Source organism: Galeopterus variegatus, unplaced genomic scaffold (assembly GCF_000696425.1).
Source record: "Galeopterus variegatus unplaced genomic scaffold, G_variegatus-3.0.2 Scaffold1920, whole genome shotgun sequence".
Taxonomy (NCBI): domain Eukaryota; kingdom Metazoa; phylum Chordata; class Mammalia; order Dermoptera; family Cynocephalidae; genus Galeopterus; species Galeopterus variegatus.
In genome coordinates this window covers 96,841-109,880 of record NW_007728031.1, presented here as the reverse complement: position 1 = coordinate 109,880, position 13,040 = coordinate 96,841, and the positions used below count along the sequence as shown (strand labels likewise).

Below are 13,040 nucleotides of genomic sequence, written 5' to 3'. Positions count from 1 at the left end.
TCCACCAATCCCACCCTAGGTATTTAACCAAGACAAATGAAATCATATCTTGGCAAAAATATATAAATATAAATGCTTATAGAAGCATTATTCATAGTAGCCAACAACTGAAAATAACTCAAATGCTTTAAATGTGCAAATGGATAACCAAATTGTGGGGCACAAAGAATGTAAATATATGACATAAATATTATAGTTTTATTCTATAACTCAATTGTGGTGATTGTATTATATACACTTGTCAAACTCATCAAACTATACTTTAAAAGGGTGAATTTTAGTGTATGCAAGTTATGCCTCACTTAAACTGTATTTCTATATATATCAGAAAAAATAGAATGTAAAAAATACAGCAGAATCAATAAGAAACAAATTACCTACTAAAATAGCTAATAGATGCACATACTTCTACACAGAAAACTAGAACCATTACTCAAAGTAAAGAAGATGTAAATAAATGAAGGATATAACAAGTTCATCGAAAATCAAGTTCAATGAAAATCTCAATCAAGATCTCAGCAGGTTTTAAAAAATAATAGAGAAGCTTATTTTAAAGTTCTACAGAAATGCAGAATGCCAAGATAAGCCAACGCAACCTTGAAGAAAAAAGTGGGAGGATCTAGACTATTTTATATTAAATCTTATCGTAAAGCCACAGTAATTAAATGGATATAATATTGGCTCAAGGAAGGACAAAAAGACCAACCTACATAAGAGTACCTGATTTATAACAAAGGTGCTACTAACATGCAGTGAGAAATAGATAACTTTTCAATGAATAATGCTGGATTAATTTGATAATTAATCAAGGTAAAACAATAAGGCTATTAGAAGAAAACATAGAATATCATCATGACCTGAGACAGGCAAATATTTATGCAACAGGATACAAAAAGCATAACTAACTAAAAAAGATTATATTTTATTAAATAAGAATCTCTGTTTAGGGTCGGCCTGGTGGCGCACTGCTACAGTGCGCTGCTTGGGAGCGCAGTGGCGCTCCCGCCGAGGGTTCGGATCCCACATACAGACCGGTTCCCGCTCACTGGCTGAGCGAGGTGCGGGCACAACACCGAGGGTTGCGATCCCATTGCCGGTCCCGGTCCGGTACGGGCGCGACACTGAGGGTTGCGATCCGTTGCCAGACACGAAAAAAGACAAAAAGGAAAAAAAAAAAAAAAAGAATCTCTGTTTAGCAAAATATTCCATTAGGAGAGTGAAAGTGCAAAGCATAGAGTCTGAGAAGATATTTGCATTGTATATATTATATAAAGGAGGACTTAAATCCAAAATATACAAGAATTTCTATAAACTAAGACACTCCAGGGGAAAAAAAAGCATATATTTCTCCACAAGATAGGATATCCAAATAGATGATAATCATACAGAAGTGACTAATTTCATCAGTCATTTGGGAAATGCAAATTCAAACCATTAGGCAGTGCTAGTACACAACCAAACAGATTTTTTAAAAAAGAAAGAAGAAAAAGAAAATTAAATTCCAAATTCTGGCTAAGATTTAGAATAATGCAGACTTGCAAACAACTGGTGGGAGTAGAAATTGATAAAACCACTTGGGAAACCATTTGGCACTGTCTACTAAAGCTGATCATACACATACCCTAAGATCTTGTAATTTCAGTTATATTTTTGAAAAATATATATACATATGGGCACCAAAAATATGTACAAAACTATCATTACTGGCAGTATTCTTAAGAGCCCCAAACTGGAAATAATCCAAATGTCCATTAGTAGTAAAATGGATTTTCAAAAGTAGTAAAATGGATTTTCAATGGAAAACTACACAACAATATAAAAAGCACAAACAATACGGTGCTGCATAGCAATGAAAAACAGCACACCACTGCTACAAAGTGGGGATGAATTTCACAAATATAATGTTAGGGGAAAGAAACGAGCACAAAAAGAACATGTTGTTTGATTCCATATAAAGCAGTATAAAGTTTAAAAAAGAAAGTCAATACTAATCTATGGTAACGAAAGTCAGAAGAGTGGTTTTCTTTGTTGGGGGTAAAGTCTGGAAGCAGCAAGAGATGTTTCTGAGATTATGGTTATGGTCTACATCGTGATCCAGGTGATAAACAGGTTTGTCCGATTTGTAGTAATTTTGGGGATAGCAATTTAGGATTTGCGTATCTTCCTGTACATATGCTAAAGCTCAATATAAGTTTACAAACAAAATGAGATTAAGACACATCCATTAATAATGTAGCATCAATTCTATCAGGATACACCATGATTAATATACACACATGTAGTCCAAGAATAAGTAAAAGCTACAAGTATACAGGGGTCTTCTAAACATTACAAATATTCTTCTAAGAATATGGCTCAGAATTTAGCTAAATTTTGCTAGTATAGTAATTATAGTGTGAATTTAAGAGTGAAAATCTAAATATGCAATTAAAAATGAATCCACTTCAATATTGGATAATTGTAATTTTACTGTAATAGCAAACCTGGCAAGCAGAGGCCATATCTTGAAACATTAGTGCATGTATTTGCACGACGAATGAAAAATTTCCAGATATTCTGCAACATAATCCCTCAGTATGTATCTCACCACTATTAGTTGGAATCCTTCCCACAGCTAGGGCAAAGGAGAGAAAACATTAGACATTGGTAAGTTCTCACAATGTATTTCCTTGAACCACCAGCTAGAAAATTCCCTGTAAGTTTAATCCAACAAATTTATAAGGAACATAATTAACAGAATTACTGCAGAACACTGTAATTATAAAATTATTGAACAGAAAATACCTGTCAGCCTTTTTAAAAACCTCTCCCTAGATTGTGCGTGTGTGTGTTTGTTCTGATGTGGGGAACAGAAGAACAGAAGAACAGAAGGTCTTGAAGAAGTGAGTCAAGTTTACTGAGTGAAGAAGAAACAAATTTTATTTAGAAAATGAATGACTGTGTTTGCAATTAAATCCAAAAATATCCAATGTAAGATGGCCATAATATTCTGATGAACAAGAAACACACATGTACACAATTTATTGGATTATTGCAATTCTCAGAGGTATGAAATCTGACATGGTGAAATAGAGTATATAATGAGGGAGAAAAAAACCCCAAACATTAAGACCTTTAGGAAGACATAAAGGTTAAATCTTTTATTTTTCTACCTTCCTATGGAAAGTGATGAATCTCACTTTTTCGTAATGTTTCCAAATTCATTTGCTCAGTTATTTATTTAAAATAATAACTTAAAACAACAGCTGTTTTTACCATAAGCATACACGTTCTATTAGATGAGGGAGAAAAAAACCCCAAACATTAAGACCTTTAGGAAGACATAAAGGTTAAATCTTTTGTTTTTCTACCTTCCTATGGAAAGTGATGAATCTCACTTTTTCGTAATGTTTCCAAATGCATTTGCTCAGTTATTTATTTAAAATAATAACTTAAAACAACAGCTGTTTTTACCATAAGCATACACGTTCTATTAGTTCAAGGATAAAATTAAAACAAGATATCCTCTGTAAAGCAAATATATTTATTATGCACTTTCATATACATAGGGATTTTTGCATAATATAATACAAGGAATAAAATAAAACTTTTATAATGTGAAATTCAATGTACATTTTAGGCTATTTACATACCCCAAACCAAGGAAAAATAAAAAGAAAGCATTTGTCTGCAACTACATTTGCCGAGAAGTGTAAATGAAGGACAATAAGCAAAACAAACATTTGCATAGACAAAACAATATTGAGAAAAATATTTACTCCTGTTTTTTGAGTTGTGAATTATTTCTGGCAAGGATTCTGGTAGGGGTGGGGTTGAGGTTGAGGGACAAAAGACACTGGCTATACTTTGCAGTATACACTGATTTCTGGTCAATTTTCCTTCTTAGAAACATTCAGATATTTTTTATTCCTGTATTTTTATCACTTCCTTTATGAAATCATGACTTTCAGGGAATGAGCACAGATGGAATGTTATAAAAATGGTATAAGCATGATGGCATCATAGTTGTGTAGTGGCAACAACTGACTTACAAAATTTAAATATTATAATTTCAAAAATAGTTATTTAGGAATTTTACACTTGGGGGATTATTTTTATTTTTTAATGGAGCAGAAGCCATTTTCAGTTATGGTATTAAATCCCCCACAGACACAAATAAGCAGAGCAGGGCAGCTCCAGCACCTCTATCATCTTTATCCTAACTGAAAGTCATTTATATTCTATTCCAAAACAATTTATATGAAAACATCCAAGCTGGCCGGTTAGCTCAGTTCGTTAGAGCATGGTGCTAAGAATAAAAACATCTAGAGGAATACATACTTTTGAAAATCTTCTTTTTCCAACAGGTCCTCTTCCTACCGACTGTTTCAAGTGTATAAAGTAGTATAGATATGAAAACTTTTAGCTCTTTGAAAAACATAAATCCCTTATGGAATGAGTCATATCTTTGCCCTTTGGCCACAAGGTGCAATTTTGTAAAAACAATAAAATTAAATAAATACAATTTCAATAATTCAAGGTTACTAGAAAAACTGGCAGCTTTCAGGGTTCTCTTTCTAAAGAAAAATACACCTAATAAGAAATTAGAGCTTCATCCTCTACAGTAATGTAAATGTACTCTGTTTGAGATATGAGTAAAGTTGGTTCTAATAATAATGTGTTCATATTTATTACTAGACTCATTAACACTTTTAAGGCTACTTTGCAAGAGTCCTATTAAGTGTATTTAACATATGTCCCATAGGGACAAGAGTTCAATACTTGAAACATTCACATTTGAGTTATTAATATTGCCATGTCACCCTAATATTGACTGAACTTTTGTCAACTTATCTCCCAGTCCTGATTATGACTTATAGATGACATAGACAAAATGAGTTTTGCTGACTTTAAAAAACAAAAGCAAGAAAAGCCTCACATGAAGATTCAAGTGAAACATTTACCACAACCAATTACTCATTTGTTTCCATAAACAATGTATCACGTGTCCTTCATATATGAAAATGACATTACTGACCTCTGTTACTAAGACATATTTAAAAAATTTTTTTTCTAGAAGTTTTGTGCTGAATCTCCAAATTCTCTTTCCTCATTTTTCTCATCAACAGCACATGGAAAAAAAAATAATTTCTGTATTCTGTAAGATTAACAGGGCTCATTGAAAGATGAAATCCACAACCTCGGCTTCTAAACCATTATGCCAATGTTTCCAGACATACACAGAACCCATTTAAGCTGGCTCCACTGGTTTAGAGTTCGTCCACGAGGCAAGGCTGTAGGCCACACGCTCATTTGAACAAATTTTACTTTCCTTGGTCACAGACTTCTTCCTTAACCCTGGTACCCAGCCATCTTGCATGCAATTGTCCAAAGAAGAAAACGGGAGAGTATGTGGATAGAAAAGTGCAAATCCATCATTTTTTATCAAATAACAATAAAAAAATAAAAAATACACGTGTGCTATGACAGATGGATTAGCGGTGTCATCTGTGAAGGACAGCACATACTACATTCATCAAGAATATTCATCCTACTAAACCATTAAAATAATCCACTTGCTTTTCAGTGGCGCTATTTAGGTCATGCAATGATTTACAAAATAGAAACAGCTGAGAGAGAAGCCAGTATTAACATTTACACTTGAAAGTTATATTTTATTCAGATGGAAGGAAGAGATATGGGTAGTCAATGAATTGTTCAGGGATCAAAAATCTACCCTCAGATAGACAGGTGCGTCTCCCTCTGCACACACAAGCAACTGAGGCATGGCTTTGTCCCTGAGAATTTTCATGCCTCAAGAATGATAGTCTGTCTTCCTAGAGATGGAATGACAAGTGAGTGGAAGGTGAAACTGCATCCCAGTGAATGAAATAAACTTTGTTTTGCCTATAGTCTGGTTGGTTGGTTGGTTGGACACTTAGCCAGAGATGAGGAGGATTCTACAGGGAAAGTCGAGATTTAAACTACTTAGAGCAGCTGGCTAAACTACTAAAAACATTTTTTTTATCTGCCAAGAAATCATTTTTTCACCTCAATGTGGCATTTATATAGAAATTCATTTTTATCCAATGCTGAGGGTGTAGTGAATATAAAACAGCTGCAAGATTTATTTTATTAAGCAACACTTTTAAAGATACAAGAAACAGGCCATGAACTATGATGCAAATGTGACTCAAACAGTATGCTTTAAGTTTCTTTTGCCACAAAAAGAAAAAAATAAATACAAGAAACACTGCCTTTTCATATATATTTGATCATGGCACATGCACATTTATCAAATCTTAACTTAAAATACTTTACTCAATTTTTTTAGCTTTTATCAGGGAACTGCAGTATATATCTGCATTTTTTAAAAAAGTGCTTATTCTTGTGTAGTGAATACAAAGCACACAAAATAAAATTTTTTAAGCACAGAGTTACATTGAGAAGGCAGCCTTGCTATTTAGGCACATTACAGTAATTAAGGTAATTGTACTGCAGATATCACATTCTTCATTTTTTTTCCCAGCAAATCAATAGGCATTTCATGTTTTCATCCAGTAGCTGAAGAAGCACACCAATCACAATGTCTTCTGTTTCACAGAACAGGAAACTAATGTAAAAGTTAAAAAAAAAAAAAAAAGAATTAATTCCTATATTATACTTATCATATAACTACATATAGTTTTAAGACTTTGTATAAGAATATGTACATTTATTTATCTATATTTACCATATAAAGCACAAAATAGACTTATCTATTAGATGTCTATTCATTATTTAACTTATAAGTTGCTTTTAAAGATTTCACAAAAAGTTTACCTTAATTCATGTGTTTCTGTTTAAATACATATTTAGACTTTGTCTTTACAAAAGATGTCATGAAAGTTGGAGGGCTGTACCATCAGAACTAAATATTTAAAAAATAAATCACACCGGAGAATGAATTAACTACTTCATACAAATTTTTGTTGAATGACATTTGACTGGTTGCCCATAGATTCTCATTGAATCTATGTTTATTATTAGAGGACATAAGGGCTTTTTTTTAATAATAATAATGTTTCACCTATCATAGTCTTAAAATATATCCCCAAAGACAAAAGAAGCAAAAGAGATTTCAGTTTGCTTGAGGAAAGAGTGCAATTTCATTAGAGAAAGAAAAATGATTAAGCAAAGTGGGATAAATATAGTTGTAGTATAAGCTAGCAAAGATTCCTAGTGAAATCTTCAGATTTATCTCCAGTATAGGAAATGTGCTTCTGAAAAAGTATCGATAATATAAAAATTATGTGCCTATCTATATTCCCTGTAACTTCCTCTATATAATTAGTGAACGCTCCTTGTAGTAGGGAAGGGGATGTTTTTATTTAGTAATTATGACTTTTTTTATCTAAATATGATGGACCCTAAATACCCATCTTACCAATATATCCATTTAACATCTTCCACGCCTATTCTTGGTATGTGAAAAGATTACTTAAAAGATTCTTGAGATCTGTCATACTAAAAATTGTCTTTTACTGATTAAAATATTTGGCTTCTTTCTGGGTGAAAAGGAATGAAATTAATATTTCCTATCTAAGAAGCCTTACATACACTATTTTATTCAAACCAAAAGATGAATATTACAGAAATAGCCCCTCCCTCAATCACCAAGAAAGAGCTTTTAAGAGAGGAAAATGACTGTATAGAAAAGAATTCTTAATCTGGGATCCATAAATAGTATATCCATTCATTCATTCATTCACTAATTCATTCATTCACTTACTTAACAAATTTCTACTGAGAAACTTCCACAGATCTAAGCACTATTCCAAGTACATGAAATATAGCAGGAAACAAAACAGATAAAAATCTGTACCTTCACAAAGCTTACATTTTAGTTGGGGAAGACAAATAGTAAACATAGTAAAATAATATAAAGTATGTTAAATAATAAGTGCTTTGGATAACATAAAGCAGGAAAAGGGAAAAGGAGAATGCGAATTTAAAAGGGTGGTAAGGGGAGGTCTGTCTGAGAAGATGAGATCTGAATAGAGACTAGAAGAAGGTGAGGGAATTGGCCCTGTTAATATTAGAGAAAACAGCATTAAAAGTAGAGGTAACTATACTTTTGATTTTTTATTTTTTATGCTGACAAAATATTACCTTTTATAATGGCGTTTCTTTTTTATAGTTGAAGCTAGGATCAGAACCCTCAATCTGAAGCTTCAGGGCTTGTTTAAGGCTTAATTCTGTCTCTGAGGAAGGATACCCCTCTAACACTTCCTGATGCCCTCTATCTTGTGCTATTCGTGGGACTGAAACCCTACCAAGAAAAACTTGGTTGCTCTGAAGATGATAATTTGGATTTGTCATTATTCCATTTCTCTTCTTCTGTTCCCCACTTTGTTGGTGAATAAGAAATTGCTGTTGAGTTCGACCAATTTCTTGCTGAGTTGAAGGTATCGTAATTTTGCACTGAGATTCTGCTGGCATTTGTTTAGGTGGGGCACTAGTCCCAGATTTGGCTATCAGACCTCTTTTATCAAACTGAGTCATTTCATATTCTAAAACCTTTGGCTGTGAAGAATTACTTTGTTTAGCTTTTTTTCCAGCTGACTCAGATTTACTGGAATTTTCTGATTTTGCCCCTTTATTTGCTTTAGTTGACTTCAAACTGGGCTTTACCTGACTCCACTCAAACTCACTACTCGGTGAATTATGACTCTGTCCTAAGGACTGTGTTGTGGAAGACGGGGAAACAATTGACTGCCGACTTCTACTGCGTGGCAATGAATGCTGCTGAATTTGTTCTGTAAATGACAAGTTATGAAAGCTGTCAATTGGCACTGTTTGAGCCGTTGCTGTAGATGAAGTAGTTCTCAAAGATGAATTTTTTGAGCTTTTCAGGGAATTATTTGACAATGATGACTTCTGCCGATCAACTGTAGAATCTGGAGATTCTGAAGGAGAACTGAATGCATGGGCTGGCCCATTGGGTAAACCTCGTAATGAAGGCTGCATATCTCCACCACCAGTACTGCCAGAGCTGTTTGATTTAATTGTTAGGGATTGCATTTTTGAAGACACTGACTGTAGAGGTTTTTGCTCCATTGTGTGAACAGGAGAGGGGGAACAGCCATTCAAACTAGATGCACCATATTTTTCTAATAATTTAATTATTTGAGAATGTCCATTTTTGGCTGCAACACGCATAGCAGTACGTCCAAATTGATCAGCATGGTTTGGGTCAGCACCGTGCTCTAATAAAACCTGCACTACATCAATGTGCCCTTCCTGGGCTGCGATACAGAGTGCAGTCGCACCTTGATTACATGTATGGTCAACTACAGCACAATGCTCAATTAGAAGCTGAACCACTTTTACATGGCCCTGCCAGGCTGCAGACTGCAAAGCAGAACGCTTTTCATTGTCTGCAGCATTGACATCAGCATGGTAGGCTATCAGAACCTGCACCATTTCCATATGGCCTTGCCAGCAGGAAACATGAAGTGCTGTCCTTCCTTCAGCATCACTTGCTTCTACATTGGCACCGTTTTCTAAAAAATATTCAGCCATTGAAAGCTGGTTTTCTAAGGCCAAGATATAAAGTGTGGGCCTACCATCAGCATCTTTATAATTAACATCAGCTCCATGGCTAAAAAGCAATTCGACAATGTCTCTGTGTCCTTCCAGTGCAGCAACCCGCAGTGCATTTCTTCCATCATAACCTCTTTGATCAATATTGGATTTATTTTCCAATAATATTTGAACACAATCATAATGACCCTCTTGTGAAGCTAATATGAAAGGGATTCGCCCATCATTGTCTGTCTCATTTGTTCTAGCACCTTGTTCAATAAGTGCTTCACATATTAATCTGTGACCTTCAAAAGCTGCCATATGCAAAGGTGTCCATCCAGCATCATCTCTGTGATTTTCATCTAACCCTCTATCCAGTAGAGTACGTACCACCTCAACATTTCCTTGTGCTGAAGCTATGCTGAGGACTGTCCTACCCTCACTGTCAATACTATCCACAGCTGCACCCCAAAACAAAAGTGTGTTTACAACTGAAGCATGTCCCATAGAAGCTGCTGCTAAGAGAGGTGTACGACCATTGTTATCTGTGTGATCTACATCTGCTCCCCCCTCTAGAAGCAAGTCAACAACATCAACATGTCCTTCATAGGCAGCGACCAGCAGTGGAGTCATGCCATCTTTATCACAATGATCTACTTCAGCACCTCGATCAATTAAAAGGCTAACGACTGACGCATGTCCTTTACTTGCAGGCACACAAAGTGCAGCTACAGAGAGTGCAGTCCTGCCATCAACATCCTCATGATTTACTTCTGCTCCGTGGTCCAGTAGGTGTTCCACAATTTCTCTATGTCCCATGTATGCTGCTGCTATCAAAGCAGTTCTACCTTCATTGTCAGCTTTATTAACTTCAGCACCATGTTGTAGCAAATTCAGTACAATATCCTCGTGTCCTCCCCAAGCTGCTGCTCTCAAAGCTGTTCGGCTATCAGCATCTGCACAATCCACCTTCACACCAGCATAAAGTAAAGCAGAAACTACCTCAGTATGGCCACCCCAAGCAGCAGATCTTAATGCTGTCCAACCATCTTGATCAGTATGATTAACATTTGCTCCACACCCAATCAAACAATTAACCACCTTGGTATGTCCTTGTCTAGCAGCCAGGGTGAGTGGTGTATGTCCATGAGCATCTTCTATCTCTAAATCTGATCCTCTTGAGACAAGTAAATTCACTACATCAAGATTGCCACTGTATGCAGCATTAGCCAATAATGTTCTCCCATTTGAATCACACTGATTTACTGAAGCTCCATTATCTAATAATGTCCGAATGGAATCTTCTCTTTCTAAGGCCTGTCGGACTATGCATGATGTGCGATCATCTTCACTGTTGACATGAGCACCAGCTTTAACTAACAGCTGTAGCACTTCTTGTTCCTTGGGTATTAAAGTGGATAGGGAATCTCTGACAGGTGTACCATTCCATATCATCCACAGAGCTAACTCAGCTGTCTCTAATTGTAAGTTTGAATTAATTAAGTGCAATGCAAATTCTTGTGCTTCCAATGGTGTTAAATTCTTGGCTTGACAGGTATAACTCATAGCCAACATTCTGTGTCCTTCTGCTGCATTACATAAATACTTCTGAGTACAGTGTTTTACATCCAGAAGCCACTCTGCAAAACTGTAGTGAAACAGTATTTTAGTATTTCCTAGTCCATCAACAAGAAGTTTGGAGAGAACATCTAACTTGCGTTGAAAGTCTTCCAAGGTTAATGACATATTCTTGGTCCATACTGCATGATATAATTCTGTTATGGTCAAAGGTCGGCAGGCTGCAAGAATCACATTCAAAATAGGCTGAACCTTTGCAAATTGTTTTCTTACAAAAAGTCTTTGGCATAGCCAGAGATATAGACCATTTAGAGTTCCTGGGATGTCACGAATCTCTCTTAACATAATAAAATTTTCTACAACTCCATCTAGAACTCGTTCTAGGTAAAGAAAGCATCCACTGCTTTTAATGTGCAGTTGATTTAACATCTCTGCAGTTTCTTTTGTGAGGTGTTGTCGCAAAGCTTCTTCTTGATCTAAACGATGAAGAATGTACTGTTGAACATCCTTGACAATGTACGCCTTCCGAAGATCATCTAAACTTATTTTTCGAAAACCTAGAGAAGAAACAAAAAAGATATCATTAGTGGAAAAGGATTATAGAAGTTGCCATATATTCAAAGAGAATGTCTTCAATATAGAATAAACTAATAAATATATCAATTAATAAATTAATACTAATTAACCATTTAATACCTATTAGTATGCAATTCAGTTTCTGTAAAAAAACATTGATTGCAGAAAAATAATTTAATTTTCCTATCTACAACTGGAACTATTTCTTATTCTTTTATTGTTACAGTGCCTCTTTCAACTTCATTGTAAGAGATACTAACTAAGCATTAAACAATCTTACATATCCATAAAAGCAGCTTGCTAAGACTTTTCTGAACTCCCAAATGATTAGGAAAAAAAGCTGTGGAAGACATAATAAGGTTTGTTTTAATAGGATGATCTTTTTCATACAAATAATTTATGTATTTCCCACTCATACACTTGAATGTTAACTAGCCTTAATTATGGAATTGAATATTTACATCCAACTAGAATATCATCTGTCACTGTCCTTAAATTACATTATTTTACATGTTATTAAATTAAGATAATTAAATCTCACACTACAATAAATAGCTTGAACTAATTAAGATGAAACTTGGCCAAATTATGCTCACAAAACTGCAACATTGTAAAAATAAAGCAACTTAATAAAATTCAAAGAAACCTAAAAACACAGTAGTTACAGCTATTTGAAAAACTCAATTTAAGTTCTTTAAAGGGAACCATAATTTCATTTTTTGAAGGGAGATGATATGATGTACATAAATTTATTAGACAATTGTGTATTTATTGTACGGAAGGAAAAACTGCTGAGTGTATGAACTCACCAAGGCAACAACATGACCAGAGGGAACTGGAGTGAGTCAAGACTAGAGGCAAAACATTTTAAAAAGAGGCTGAGATATACGCTAGAGAATCATTAAGGGTCTGAACAACCACGGGAGCAGAAGCAGCAGCAAAGATAAAGATACATGATGACTTTGTGAATTACTAATAAAGCTAGATTGCATAGGATTTGGTTGAATGTGGAGAAGGAAAGAGAGAAGGAAGAGTTAAAGTTGACATTAATTTCTGGCTTGGCCAACAGGATTGAAAGAGATCACTGAAGGATAAATAATAGGTTTGGAGAGAATAAATTCAATTTTGTGATACTAAGTTTGAAGTACTTAGATGAAATGAACAAATTTACTGAAAAACATAACCTACCAAGAATGAAACGCAAAGAAATAAATTTGCATAGCCTTAAATCTACGTGAAAAATAAAATCTGTAATTTAAATATATATACACACAGTTAATTATTAAATTCTCAACAGAAATACATTCAAAAGATAGATTTCAATTAGGAAAACAGACACT

The 13,040-nt window shown here is 34.6% G+C and overlaps 1 protein-coding gene across 1 annotated transcript in view; it reads right to left on the bottom strand.

Annotated features, from left to right (window-relative positions):
• Positions 1 to 3,504: 3,504 nt before the first annotated feature.
• Positions 3,505 to 13,040, bottom strand: part of ANKRD50 (ankyrin repeat domain 50) — a 53,252-nt gene continuing 43,716 nt past the window's right edge. Inside the window, exons 4-5 of the mRNA XM_008579596.1 lie at positions 8,131 to 11,681; positions 3,505 to 6,592 (exon numbers count right to left, since the gene is read on the bottom strand). Coding sequence (XP_008577818.1) covers positions 8,134 to 11,681 — 3,548 coding nt within the window. The 3' untranslated portion in view covers positions 3,505 to 6,592; positions 8,131 to 8,133. The remainder of the gene's footprint in view (positions 6,593 to 8,130; positions 11,682 to 13,040) is intronic.